Here is a 14,882-nt window from a genome sequence, read left to right as displayed (position 1 = left end):
AATAGCAATTTTGAATTGAAAATGAATAGTAAATTTTTAAATATCGCAATTTATTTTCGAAACAATTTTTTCGAGAAAAATATATTTTACGTTACTCACGTCTTTAGCGCTAAAACTTTTTAGATACCGGTAATACGGTATATTTTGACGGTAACCGGTAATACGGTATATTTTTAGTAAATGTTGTGTAAGAGTAGAGTTTTGGTGGAAAAGTGTAAAAACGGGTAAATGTTTAAATTTAAAGAAAAAAAAATTAAAAAAAATTATTTCGTATATGGGTCAAGAAAATATGAACTAATTAGAGAGCTAACTATAACAAATATTAAAGCAAAATTTCAGAAAATTTGTATGGAATATTTCCAAAGAAGGTATTTTAAATCAATTATATTAAATAATAATAATAAAATTATATTCACGGCGCATGTTTGAAAAGTAGGATTAGTTATTTGTTTGTCGTTTAAAATTATAATCGGTATATATTTCAGCAAAAAGTTCTACATTGGATAACAATCTATAACAAAAACAAAAATATTATTAATGAGTACGCATGGTATTGTTTCAATCGTGATTTGAATTTAAAATATAATTTCAAGAGTAAATTTATTAAATTAAGACATCGTTTAAAATTTGTTTTTAGTTTTCAGCATAAACTTGATTTGGCTGTGATTTGTTGTAATAATAAAAATCGTTAAAAATGTGTTTATGGTATTTTTAATAATAAACTAATTATCAATTTATTTTTAAAATATATAGTAAATTTTGTATACATGATAAAAAATAGCTTTCGACAAATTCTTTTAAATCGAAGCGGCATCCCTGCCTGATTTAAAATTTTTAAATCTATTTAAAAAAATATTTTGTTAGTCAAATTCTCAATTCATAGATGGCAGCACAGAATCTTACGAAACTCAAATAGAGATGAGATCCATTCAGCGTAATATCGTAGGATTGGTACGACCAATCAGAAGTCTGATATACCAAATCACAGACCACCTTCCTTGAGGGCTGGCTTGATGTTATGCGAAAATATCCGCGATTTAAACATCAAAAGTAACTAACAAACTAAACTATTACTTACAGTATCACTTGCACCAGGACTAACCCTCATCCAAGGAAATGTGGACTCATTTGTTTTACATATTAATCTGTGTCAACTTGTTTAATGGATTTACCAAAGGCGAAAAGGTATGTCTGCTTTTTACCGCTTTAGGTTAGTGCTCCGAAATAGTGGATGCTACTACCGGAGCTGTGTGCCATGTGTGTTTTACGTTTAGCTGTCTAATGTAATTCTATAAAACGTCAAACATGTGCCATCAATATAATTGATAATTATACAATTCAAGGTTTCGTCAATATATATAAAACAGAATTTTAGTTATTGCTTGTAAGTCGTGGATTGTAATCAATAATTTTATGGATTGGGTGTTAAAGATAAACAATTTAAATTTTTGTTGATAGTCATGTGACAGCAGGCAAAAAATTTAATTAAGTTGAGTACTTCTGGTACATTAATTTATCAGTAAAATTTAATATGTTCAATACGAGTATGTATATACATTACGAGTAATTATTATAGTTATTAAATGTTGTGTTTTGATTCACGGTATAGACGCCGAAGCTTTTTATGGGTAAAATAAAGAAAACAGATTGAAATTAAACATTCTATTGAATGCCCTTTTTGTAAAAATTATTCTATTAAAATTTGAACATTTACTGAGTAAAGATATTTTCAGGTGATTTTTTTTACTATCAGGACTTGTTATAATTAACGTGTTAATGTCAAATCTTTATTGTAATTAACTCTAAGTCAGCTAAATACTATTGTTGCATAAATGTTCTTATTCGTTAAATTTCTAAATGCATTACGAATAATTACGTCTTTGGTCAATTTTTGCCTGTCACAATTGTGTTTGATAAACAGTATATGTTACTAAGACTTTCCGAGGGAAATAGAAATAAACAGATAGGTCTGAACCATTACAATAAACATCATTAGTACAATTTTATTACATTGTGTATAATTATTTTATCTTATTCTATAATCACTACAGATGATTATCTTTTACCATGGTTTTTGACAGTTAGGGTTCTGTGTTGATTGTTTTAATGTCAATTTTTTTTTGTTTATTAATTTTTACGATTATTAATTTATTAATTAATTTAAAAATTTTTGAAACTTTTGCTTTAAACTTAAATGTAGCTGACTATTATTTTATTTTAGTCTATAATCACTACAGATGATTATCTTTTACCATTGTTTTTGACAGTTAGGGCTCTGTGTTGATTGTGTTAATGTAAAAAAAATTTTGTTTATTAATTTTTACAATAATCAAAAAGAAATTTGAAAATTTTACGATAAACTTAAATGCAGCTGACTATAATCGTTTCAAAAATCAATTTTTGTAAGATTTCTTGTTTCAAATTCACTCAGAATATATTTTTGGGTGATTTTTTTAAAGCTATTTAAGACTGTTCTGATGCCAAAATCTTTCATTTGTATATTAAAATAAACAAGATTAAAGTATTCCAGTTAGTAGGTAATTAAAGTACAGTTGAATACTTCCGTATAAATTATTTTACTCATATAATTTCTAAATTCACCACAGACAAGAGTATATTTGGGTGATTTTTGACAGGACTAATGTATTAACTCCAATTTTTTTTTTTTGTTTATTTCAAATTTTTGCATTAAACTACTTCATATCAATTGAATGCTGTTGTTGTATGTATAAATTTTTGTAAAGTTCCTTTCAAATTAATTCTGATTATTCTTTTAGAAGGACTTTTTTGAGAGTGAACTGTTTAGATTGATTCCAAAGCTTTTACTTTAAAAAATAGTGGTTTAAACCATTTACAGTAATAAAATTTAATGCAATTGAATGTTATTACTTAAATTATTTGTGAAATTTCTAAATTCAGGCTAATAATTATAATTTCTTATATTTTACGATGATTTTCGACAGTAATTTTGAATCATAATTTGATTGACGCATAAGCTTTTTCTGTGTGTATGGTATGCTCAAATTGGCGGGCAATATTTTAGGATGATTTCTGACAGTTAGGAATTGATGGATTTAAAGTTTTTCTTTTTGTTTATTTTAATCTGTTTATTTCAATTTCAACTTTAAAATAATTTAATTTCTGGTGAATATTGTTACATAAATCAATTTTCTTTAAATGTTTAGTTTGCTAATTCACTCTTAAATATTCTAGTGGTATTTTTATGAGCCATTTGACACCAGGTTATTAACTTTTTATTCATAGTTTTGGAACTGTTCATGTGCTTTGAGTAACTTTTCAATTGAGTTATTGCTCAAATTTATTTTATTCATAACCTTTCTTAATTAACTATGAACACTCATATTGTTGTGATAGTCCTTGCTTTGATGCAATTTTTAAATTTTAAATTAGAATATTGAATCAATCATTACAATGAGCTAGTTTAATTAGATTCATTATTGTTTACATAAAAGTATCTTTTATTTAAAATTATTTGCATAATTTGCAATTTTATTTTATAGTGATTTTTCGTTATTCTTTATATTTTTTATGTAATAGTAGAGTCTGTGATTTTTGGCGTTATAATTTTTAAACATATATAAAATTTTGAAATCACTTTATGCATTCAGTTTTTTAAAACTTTTTTGTATTTATTGCATGAAGCACCAAATGAAATATAAAATTTTTGGAGATATTTCTGTATCAAAATTTGTCGCGTCAGTTAAAGCCACCAAGGCACCTAGTGGATTTTAAATGTACAAATTTTTACAAAAGAGAAAGTAAAATAAAAAATCTGGAGACTTGTTTGAAGGTGGTACAAATTATACCCTTAGAGTTGGTCCTTTTCTGTGATTTTTTTTGTTTTTAGTTTCTCTCGCGGGAAGTTGCCAATATTTGGCGTTTATTCTGCCTTAGACCACAATACATGAATCATCCTGCATTATTTTTTACAAAATCAGAATGGGTTGGTTTGTGTCTCAAATACCAAAAAACTGCCATGTTTTGACCACAACTAGGTAGTGGCACTAAAAAAAAAACAGAAAACCCTGAAAGAGACTAATTTACAGGATATGATTTGTAGCCACATCTACGCAAGCTTTATTTAAATATATAGATTTATATTAAATTTTTTGCATTTACAATAACCCTTTCGAAGCCTTAAAGATTCTAGTTGCTGCGAAGGTCCCCTTCCGGAAATTCAATACCAAAAAACTGCCATGTTTTGACGACAACTAGGTCCAGGTAGTGGCACTAAAAAAAAAAAAATGAAAACCCTGAAAGAGACGAATTTGAAGGATATGATTCGTAGCCACATATAGGCAAGCTTTATTTAATTATATAGATGCATATTAAATTTTTTTGCAATTACAATAACCTTTTGAAAGCCTTAAAGATTCTAGTTGGTGCGAAGGTCCCCTAATAGAAATTCAATACCAAAATGAATAGGTATATTAATGGTTGAGTACTACTAAAAAGAAAAGTTGATGCATGTAGTAACCTAATAATATAATTTTTTTTCAAAGATTAATTTTTTCTTTAAAAATTATTGCTGGGAAAAAATAATTGTTGTCATGATAAATGATGAGTTAATTAAACCTATGTGTACTACATATCAATAACTTCATTTATAATCTGTAAAAGTGGTTTCAGATATCAAAGTAGATTCTTTATCTTTTGAATGAAACTTGAAATTTGAAGAAAAGTAAATTTTTATTGTTTTTTAGAGGGTAATTTTTATATTTTCTTGCAATTTTGAAACAGTAATTGGTTGCCTGTTACAACTCTTTTTGAATTTTACAAATAAATTGAATGATTGCTTGTAAATTTCTGAAAGTAAAAAAGAGAATTCCCTCTTTTTTCATTAATTGATTTTTTAAAGGGAATGGGATAATTTCCTAGTGAAAAGGACAGTTTATTAAATTATACTAAGAATTTTAGTTTTAAATGTTTTTCTCTTCAGCCTTTATAAGAGAAATAAACAATGTTGCTTATTAATATTCTGAACATTTCTTGTATACGTTTTTTTTTTGTAACTTTATACGCTTTTTTCTTTTTTTCTGAACCTAATTTCCACATTCAAGTTTTTCTGTAAAAACTTTGTTAAACCATCAAAGTTATGCAAACTTATGCTCAAGAGAAATGGTAGTAAATACCATTTTTACTAAAAGTGCCAATTTTACTTAGAAATATGTAACTTAGAGGAAAGAAGTCATAAATTTGAATAAAAATTCTAAAAAAAAACAGTTTAAATTAATTAAACTTAATTATTTTTAAATTAATTTAATATTGCATTAATAATAATAAATTTTAATCTAGCTGTTTTTGGATATTTTAAATGTGTATTTCTGCAAATTTTGGTCGTGATACAAAATCCATTCCACCTTAATTACCAATACATTTGTCTAAAAGGTTGCTGGAATCGAATTAGTTACCTTCCTTTTAATTTTTCATTGTAATTCAAAATTTTGACAAGGGTAAACAAACTTTTGTTTATCAAGATTATGACATTGTAAATGCATACAAAAGAAAAAAGAAAATTAATTTATAAAATTATACCAAATGTTTATAAAGTACTGGATGGAGATCTGGACTGTATCTTAGGCATCTAGATCTCAAAGTACTGGACCTGATCTTAAGAAGATATAGTGTGTCGACGGTTGCTGATGGTAATAATTTTTAAATGTCTCTCAATACTTTTAATTGAAAGTGGATATTATTTTTCTTGTTTGTCCAACATTGCCTTTTAATTTTTTGTTTAAAAGGCATTAAAAAAAAAAAAAACTAGTTTTGGATACGAATACTTTTGAGCTTTTTAAAATGTTTATCAAAAAGAGAAAGTTTAAATATTTTCGACTTGTAAAGAATCTAATTCCACATAGGAAGAATTCGATAGAGTAACATGAAGAATTTATTTTAAATATGTAAATTCTCTTTGAATTATTGCTTTTGTTTAGCTTGTGTAACAGTGATAGCTATAGTTATTATTTTCTATTTATTTCCTATAAATTGAACTATAACATAACACCACATTAGAGAAAAAAAGTTTTTAGGGGGTTTACTCGTGGGTACAAAAAGAAAACATATTTAGAAAAAAACAAACCCAACTTGATTTCCTTTAATTTTTTCTCGCCTCAATTACAGTATTCAAAATTCTGTTAAATACTTACACAATAAAATTATTAAAAACGATTTAACTATATATATGTATTATAAAATTATCTATGAATAAAAATTATTTTTAATACAATTTTAAATAAAGCATAAATTGTTACAATGAAATTTAATATCAGAAAAACTTTACAAAGCATATTTATTAATAAAAATGATTTTTTTGTGTCGTGAAAAGACTGGATTTCCTCATTCTTATTTGTTTTAATCAGTTCTGAGGAAAATTGTTTTTTTTTTGTAGATAACTATAACTATTTTAATTAAATTGTAGTTAGTTGCAACTGCGTGTTTTAAATGTAGTGACTACAAATTATTCTCGAAATCACTGAAAAATGAATTTTCCTGGTGGTTCAATTGACTTGTGTTCCAAATTAAAAGTAAAAACAAGAAAAAAAATCCTAAAAACTTATTTAGATTTATAAATTAGTTTATTTAAACGTGAAAAGTGATAAAGGAATATGTATTCATGTTTATGTGAATTTATTATTCTAAATTATTTTTTAACATTTTGATTAGCTTGTGAGCTTGTGTTTCTGCTTACTTTGAAAATTATAAATAAATAAAAAATAGAAAGTTGATGTCCGGAAAAAAAGCTCTTGTGTTCAAGTACTTCAAATAATGTAACTGTGTTTTATAAACATTTTGAGTATGGCTGGAGATAGGAAGATATGTGAAAAGAATCGTCATTGCGGTTGAGCTTTTTACGAATTGGCCAAATTTGGTGTTTGCCCATAGAAAAAAAAATATAGATAAAATATCGATTCCAGAAGTTGAATTAAGAGTCACGGTTAATTGTATTATTATAAATGTTAGTGTAATTATTAATGTTAATTGCATTTTTATTAACAAGTTAATTATACAAATTATATGCATATGAAAGGATATAGTTATCAACACAAAGCCCTCCTTGATTTCTTTTAAAAGAAACATTAAGTACAAAATAATTTAGCTAAATCAAAATCAAAAGTTCAATCACGGAATTGTTTTTCCAAATAAAAATCAAATTTAGTCGTGGAACTTATCAAAAATGTAACCACAAAATAATTATTTTTAAATACTCTAAGCTTTACGCACTGCATGAGAAAATTCGTTCTATAAAGCCCTTATCATTTGATATGAAATAGGGAAGGAAAAAAAATTAATGTTCCACAAAAAAAGAATAAGAAAAAAAGCAGGAGTATGTTGACATTTTCATGAAATAAAAATTGAAGTTTAAAATATCTAACTATCAATAGCATTCTATAAGACAAGTAATTTAACCAATCAATTAAATATGACCTTTATTTTTATTTTCCTATGTGAGCACATTGTATACGTCAAATTTTGTGATTTTGAGTAAAAACAGATGTTTCTGAAATGTGAGGTAAGGTAACATTTCATTATCGAATCACGTTTCTAAGTACGAAAAAATAAAAGATCGCTGAACTGCAGACGATATTGATGAAATTAAATGTTTTCATTTGAGTAATTTAATTACCATAAAAATCAGCGACACTTCATAGAAAAACAAAACTATAATAAGAATATTAAGTGGTTTGCTTTGTTAAATATCGCTTGCTTTGCATCTTTTGCGCATAACTAGTTCTACCAAAAAATTGTGGTTGGACAACGGTCAGTGGCTGTAAGTTTTCGAATCGTCAACTGTTTTCCTCTCCATGTAACGCAAATGTGGGTTAGTTCCATCAAAAATACAAGTCTACGAAGTCAAATTTCTCCCAATACTTCATCCAAGAGTTCCCTTGTCTTCTGGATTGGGTTCAAAATTACAAGGTTACGGAGTTGAGCGTTAGTAGTCGTAAACCCAAAAATTGGGTCGGCTGTTCAACAACGGTTTTAAAATTAAAGCAAATAGCTGGCTGTTTTTTTTTTTTTTTTAATCACATTTTAAAAAGCAATCTTATAAAAGCTTCTGTAATGTAAAAGTAAAGTTATGAAAATTATGAGGTTTATAAACAATACAAATCTTAAAAATAACAAATGTTTTAGGATTTTATAAATATTTTTAAATAATTCAGTGCTATTAAAAACATGTATGCAGTATTAGTTTGTTCTAATTGGAAAATAATACATGAATTTGAAAATTTTCAAAATTTTAAAATTTTTCTATTAAATAGCAGGGCTGATTGTGCTCCGGAAAAAATCAGGTTTTCCGGATTTTTCACTAACCGTGATCCGGAAGTTTCCGGAGATCGAAGGTTCAGATGTTTCAAAAAATCATTGATCACAAAAGTTTTCGGAAATCAAATTTTCAAAGGTGGAACTTATAAACACAGTTTATTTTATTTGTTTGTTAGGAAAAGCCAGAGATACTTTATAATACATATCCAAGATTCATATTCAAGATTAATATTCACTTTTTATCAATAAATAGTTATTATAATCATAAACTCAGGAAACACATATTTGTAAATTTCAATTACTTCTCCAGGTCATCATAGGTATGCGTAAAATTTTAAGTAAACTAAGAAATATTGAGAAAAAGAAAAAAACCTTAATTTTTTTCCTAATTTTTCGATTTAAACTTTTTTTTTCTTTTTTACTCAAGAAATTTTCCGGAATTTTGACTTGGGCTCACAATCACCCCTGGTAAGGTACTTCAGTGAGAAATAATGATTTTTGTATTCATAGGTGGTAAGAGTTGGGAGTGTGAGAATGAACTTTCNTCCAATTTTTTTTTTTTTTTGTTTATTTCAAATTTTTGCATTAAACTTCTTCATATCAATATAATGCTGTTGTTGTATAAATTAATTTTTGTAAAGTTCCTTTCAAATTAATTCTGATTATTCTTTTAGAAGGACTTTTTTGAGAGTGAACTGTTTAGATTGATTCCAAAGCTTTTACTTTAAAAAATAGTGGTTTAAACCATTTACAGTAATAAAATTTAATGCAATTGAATGTTATTACATAAATTATTTGTAACATTTCTAAATTCAGGTTAATAATTATAATTTCTTATATTTTACAATGATTTTCGACAGTCATTTTGAATCATGTTATGATTGACGCAAAAGCTTTTCTGTGTATATGCTATGCCTAAATTAGCGCACAATATTTTAGGATGATTTCTGACAGTTAGGAAATGATGGATTTAGTTTTTATTTGTTTATTTTAATCTTTTTATTCCATTTTAAACTTTGAAATAATTTAATTTCTGGTGAGTATTGTTACATAAATAAATTTTCTTAAAATTTTTAGTTGCTAATTAACTCTTAAATATTTTAGTGGTATTTTTATGAGCCATTTGACACCAGGGTATTAACTTTGAAAATTTAATAAGAAAGATTTGTATTTATCATTGCAGTAAATAACTTTAGTATAATTGAATCCTAATACCTACTTGAATTATTTTATTCATAGTTTAAATTTCACTAAATTGACAATTATACTAAAATATAATTGTTGATATTTGACAATATAATGAAGTATTGATTTAAATATAATTGGATATTTTTGACAATCATTTAGAACTGTTTATTGATTGACGCCAAGGTTTCTTATGTGTAAATAAACAGAAAAATAGCGATAAGCAAGTGCTTTGAATAACTTTTCAATTGAGTTATTGCTCAAATTTCTTAATTTGGTATGAAAACTCATATTGTTGTGATAGTCCTTGCTTTGCTGCGATTAGTAAATTTTAAATGAGAATATTGAATCAATCATTACAATGAGCTAGTTTAATTAGATTCATTTTTGTTTGCATAAAAGTATCTTTTATTTAAAATTTGTATATTCATAATTTGCAATCTTATTTTATAGTGATTTTTCGTTATTCAAATTTTTTTTTTTTAATGTAGTATTAGTCAGTGCAATATTTGGCGATATTTTTTTTAAAGATATATGAAATTTTACAATCACTTTATGCATTAAGTTTTTTAAAACTTTTTTGTATTTATTGCATAAAGCACCAAATGAAATATAAAATTTTTGGAGATATTTCTGTATCAAGATTTGTCACGACAGTTAACGCCACCAAGGCACCTTGTGGATTTTAAGTGTGCAAATTTTTACAAAAGAGAAAGTAAAAAAAAAAAAATCTGGAGACTTGTTTGAAGGTGGTACAAATTATACCCTTAGTGTTGGTCCTTTTCTGTGATTTTGTTTTTAGTTTCTCTCTCGGGAAGTTGCCAATATTTGGCGTTTATTCTGCCGCAGACCACAATACAGGAATCATCCTGCATTATTTTTTACAAAATCAGAATGGGTTGGTTTGTGTATCAAATACCAAAAAACTGCCATGTTTTGACCACAACTAGGTAGTGACACTAAAAAAATAACCAGAAAACCCTGAAAGAGACTAATTTGCAGGATATGATTCGTAGCCACATCTATGCAAGCTTTATTTAATTATATAGATTTATATTAAATTTTTTGCATTTACAATAACCCTTTCGAAGCCTTAAAGATTCTAGTTGGTGCGAAGGTCCCCTAATGGAAATTCAATACCAAAATGAATAGGTATATTAATGGTTGAGTACTACTAAAAAGAAAAGTTGATGCATGTAGTAACCTAAAAATAAAATTTTTTTCAAGGATAAATTTTTTCTTTAAAAATTATTGCTAGGAAAAAATAATTATTGTCGTGATAAATGATGAGTAGATTAAACCTATGTGTACTACATATAAATAACTTCATTTATAATCTGTAAAAGTGGTTTCAGATATCAAAGTAGGGTGACCTGGGGTAATTCCTGATCAAAAAACGCAAACATTTATTTTGTGAAAAAACTATTCAAAATAGAATTTTAATATTTGCTGGAAGTTTGAGGCTATATGAGATGAGTTCNTGATGATGAAGAAGAGGATGATGATAATGATGATGATGAAAGTGAGAGTAATGAAGAAGATGATGAAGAATTAGATGCTGAAATGAATTATGATCAGGACACTGAAGTAATTTGAAGATTTTGTGATAGCTTTGTTGCAGTAAGAAATTAATTTATTAAATTTTTAATCTATATTTTGTGTATCTTGTATTTTGAAGGAAAGTACTCATCTTGTTAAAAAAAAAATTTAGAATTATTTTTTAAATTTGAATTTTCTTGAAAATATTTAACATTAATTACAAATAAAATATATTTTTTGATCACACTTTGGGTTAACTAAAGAACAAAATGCATACTTTTTTTATTTTTTGTGACTGTTGTAATACCTGCTCCCTCATTAAAATAGAATAAATATTTTTCTGCATGAGTTGATATTACAGCAAGCATAAGTCAATCTATGGAAAATGTGTATAATTTTTATATTGCAGTTTATTTTTCTCAGATTGTTTAATTTCTTGTTAAATGTCTTGTTTTAGATAATGCAGTCTAACTACGAATATCAGATGAAATGTTTTTCACCCTGATTTTTGTGATAATATTTGTTGCAAAAGGAAATTTGTGTACCAAAATGGCTTATTTAGGCACTAACTATGTAACTAATTTAAATGAAAAGTAAGAAATAAAAATCGTAAAGCATAAATTATGAGAAAATAACATTAATGGTTTAAATTTTTGCAATTCATTATGATTTGCTCATTTGTATTTTAATAAAATAGGACTAAAAAACAATTACTATACCAATTTGAATAAAATTCAAACTGTATTTTTCCACCATTTTTACTATTTTGTACCTGTAAAAGTCTTGAGACAAAAGTAGAGTGTAAAAATATTTGCGTAATCATAGTATTTTTTTTAAATGATTATTCAATATTATCTCATTTTTTTAATCTCAACAGTAGGCCCACACTAGGTGATCATTATTTACCCCAGAAACAGAGTGATCGTGAATTACCCCGGGTCACCCTAGATTCTTTATCTTTTGAATGAAACTTGAAATTTCTAAGAAAAGCAAATTTTTATTGCTTTTTAGAGGGTAATTTTTATATTTTCTTGCAATTTTGAAGCAGTAATTGGTTGCCTGTTACAACTCTTTTTGAATTTTACAAATAAATTGAATGCTTGCTTGTAAATTTCTGGAAGTAAAAAAGAAAATTCCCAATTTTTTCATTAATTGGTTTTTTAAAGGGAATGGGATAAATTCCTAGTGAAAAGGACAGTTTATTAAATTATACTAAGAATATTAGTTTTAAATTTTTTTCTCTTCAGCCTTTATAAGAGAAATAAACAATGTTGCTTATTAATATTCTGAACATTTCTTGTACACTTTTTTTTGTAATTTTCTATTTATTTCCTTAAAATTGAACTATAACATAACACCACATTGGAGAAAAAATAGTTTTAAGTTTTTAGAGGGTTTACTCGTGGGTAGCACATTTAGAAAAACACAAGCGCAACTTGATTTCCTTTAATTTCTTTCTCTTCTAAAAAATATGCAGGGAAATTTTTTTTCTTCGAAATAGTGTGTTTCATCAGAATCACATTTTTGCCAGAATTCAAAATTCTGTTAAATACTTACACAATAAAATTATTAAAAATGATATAACTATATATATATTATAAAATTATCTATGAATAAAAAGTATTTTTAATACAATTTTAAATAAAGCATAAATTGTTACAATAAAATTTATTATCAGAAAAACTTTTTTTTAATAAAAATGATTTTTTTGTGTCGTGAAAAGACTGGATTTCCTATTTTTTTATTTGTTTTAATCAGTTATAAGGAAAATTGTTTTTTTTTTTTGTAGATAACTATAACTATTTTAATTAAATTGTAGTTAGTTGCAACTGCATGTTTTAAATGTAGTGACTGCAAATTATTCTCGAAATCACTAAAAAATGAATTTTCCTGGTGGTTTAATTGACTTATGTTCAAAATTAAAAATAAAAACAAGAAAAAAATTCCTAAAAACTTGTTTAGATTTATAAATTAGCTTATTTAAACGTGAAAAGTTATAAAGGGATATGTATTCATGTTTATGTGAATTTATTATTCTAAACTATTTTTGTTTAACATTTTGATTAGCTAGTGAGCTTGTGTTTTTGCTTACTTTGAAAATTACCAATAAATAAAAAATAGAAAGTTGACGTCCCGAAATAAAGCTCTTATGTTCAAGTACTTCAAATAATGTAACTGAGTTTTATAAAAATTTTGAGTATGGCTGGAGATAGGCAGATATGTGAAAAGAATCGTCATTGCGGTTGAGCTATTTACGNTTATCCGAACTTTTCATTATCCGAACCACGTTCGGTCCCGAGCAGTTCGGATAATCGGCGCTCTACTGTATATGCTATTATTAATTATTTAGATTTGTGAAAGCCTTATTGTTGGCATCAACATAGCTGCCAACTCTACTGGATTTTCCAGTAAACTACTGGATTAGGCTAGTTTCTCCTGGTCTACTGGTTTAATTAAAATTCTCCTGGTTTTTGTACATTTCAGAAAATTCCCTAAAATTGAGTAAATTTCCTAAAAAAAAATCCTTATTGAAATGGAATTTTTGTTCAGATTATAGCTCGCTTAAATATTTAAATAAATATTTAATATGCAAACTTCATTTATAAAGAGTAGTTCAAAGCTTTTTTTTTTCTTCAAGAATGTTCATTACATTTTATTACTCTCTTTTTAAATTAATTAAAAAAATCTCTTTTCTGTCCTTGATGAATTAAATGCCTATTAATATTCGAAATTATGAGTAAACATAGTACATAAGATTTCAAGTATGTTTAATGTGGAAACTGGAAAATATTGCAGTTTTACTTTTATGATGACTATAAAAGTCCCTAAAATTCGGTGTGTGTAAGAAATTTAAATTTAATACATTGCAACAATTATCCTGAAATTTATATTTCGTAAAATCTACTGGATTTTTTCCTATCCGTGTTGGCAGCTATGCATCAAGATATTTAAAATATTACAAAAAATGCATCAAGTTGTTAAATTTTTTTTAAAATATAGAAAGTTTAAAAAGCAAATTTGTTAATATTTAATTCATTTTTAATTTAAAATTTGAAAATTATTTAATTATGAAATTAAAATTTCAAATGTGAAACTTTTTAAAAAGTTCTTAATTTTCTGAGTTTTAATAATTTTTCTGACAAAAAAGAAAGTTAAGAATACATTTAACAGTAGTAACAGTACTATGTAATGAGTTCTTATCTTAAATAAAATAGCATATAAATTACAAGTATAACTATAACTAAAATATACTATTATTAATTATTTATATTTATAAAAGCCATATTGCCTTGTTATTGGCATCAAGATATTACAAAAAATAAATCAAGTTGTTAAAAAAATTTTCAAATATACAAAGATTAAAAAAGCAATTTTGTTAATATTTATTTCATTTTTAATTTAAAATTTGAAAATTACTTTAATTACAATCAAAAGAGAAATTTTTAAAAAGCAAATATTCTATTCGGCCTAAAATTTGGCCGAATATTCGGCTATTCGGCCCCATCACTATTCGTTACATCACTACTTATTATTAATGTGAGTGTGATTACTAATGTTAATTGCATTTTTATTAACAAATTAATTATACAAATTGTATGCATATCCAAGTATATAGCTATCAACACAAAGCCCTCCTTGATTTCTTTTAAAAGAAACATTAAGTAAAAAATAATTTAGCTAAATGAAAATCAAAAGTTCAATCACAGAGTTGTTTTTCCAAATAAAAATCAAATTTAGTCATGGAACTTATCAAAAATGTAACCTCTAAATAATTATTTTTAAACACTCTAAGCTTTACGCACCGCATGAGAAAATTAGTTCGATAAAGCCCTAATCATTTTATATGAAATTAGGGAGAAAAAATTTTTTAT

General features: G+C 25.7%; 1 protein-coding gene across 1 annotated transcript in view; it reads left to right on the top strand.

The window, feature by feature from the left end:
- The first annotated feature begins 919 nt into the window (after positions 1-919).
- The window catches only part of LOC107455364 (syndecan), a 235,511-nt gene continuing 221,548 nt past the window's right edge, over positions 920-14,882 (top strand). Inside the window, exon 1 of the mRNA XM_016072899.4 lies at positions 920-1,185. Coding sequence (XP_015928385.1) covers positions 1,117-1,185 — 69 coding nt within the window. The 5' untranslated portion in view covers positions 920-1,116. The remainder of the gene's footprint in view (positions 1,186-14,882) is intronic.

The sequence above is a fragment of the Parasteatoda tepidariorum genome, chromosome 9 (assembly GCF_043381705.1).
Source record: "Parasteatoda tepidariorum isolate YZ-2023 chromosome 9, CAS_Ptep_4.0, whole genome shotgun sequence".
Taxonomy (NCBI): domain Eukaryota; kingdom Metazoa; phylum Arthropoda; class Arachnida; order Araneae; family Theridiidae; genus Parasteatoda; species Parasteatoda tepidariorum.
The sequence above is the reverse complement of the archived record's forward strand: the minus strand, read 5'-3'. Positions and strand labels throughout refer to the sequence as shown.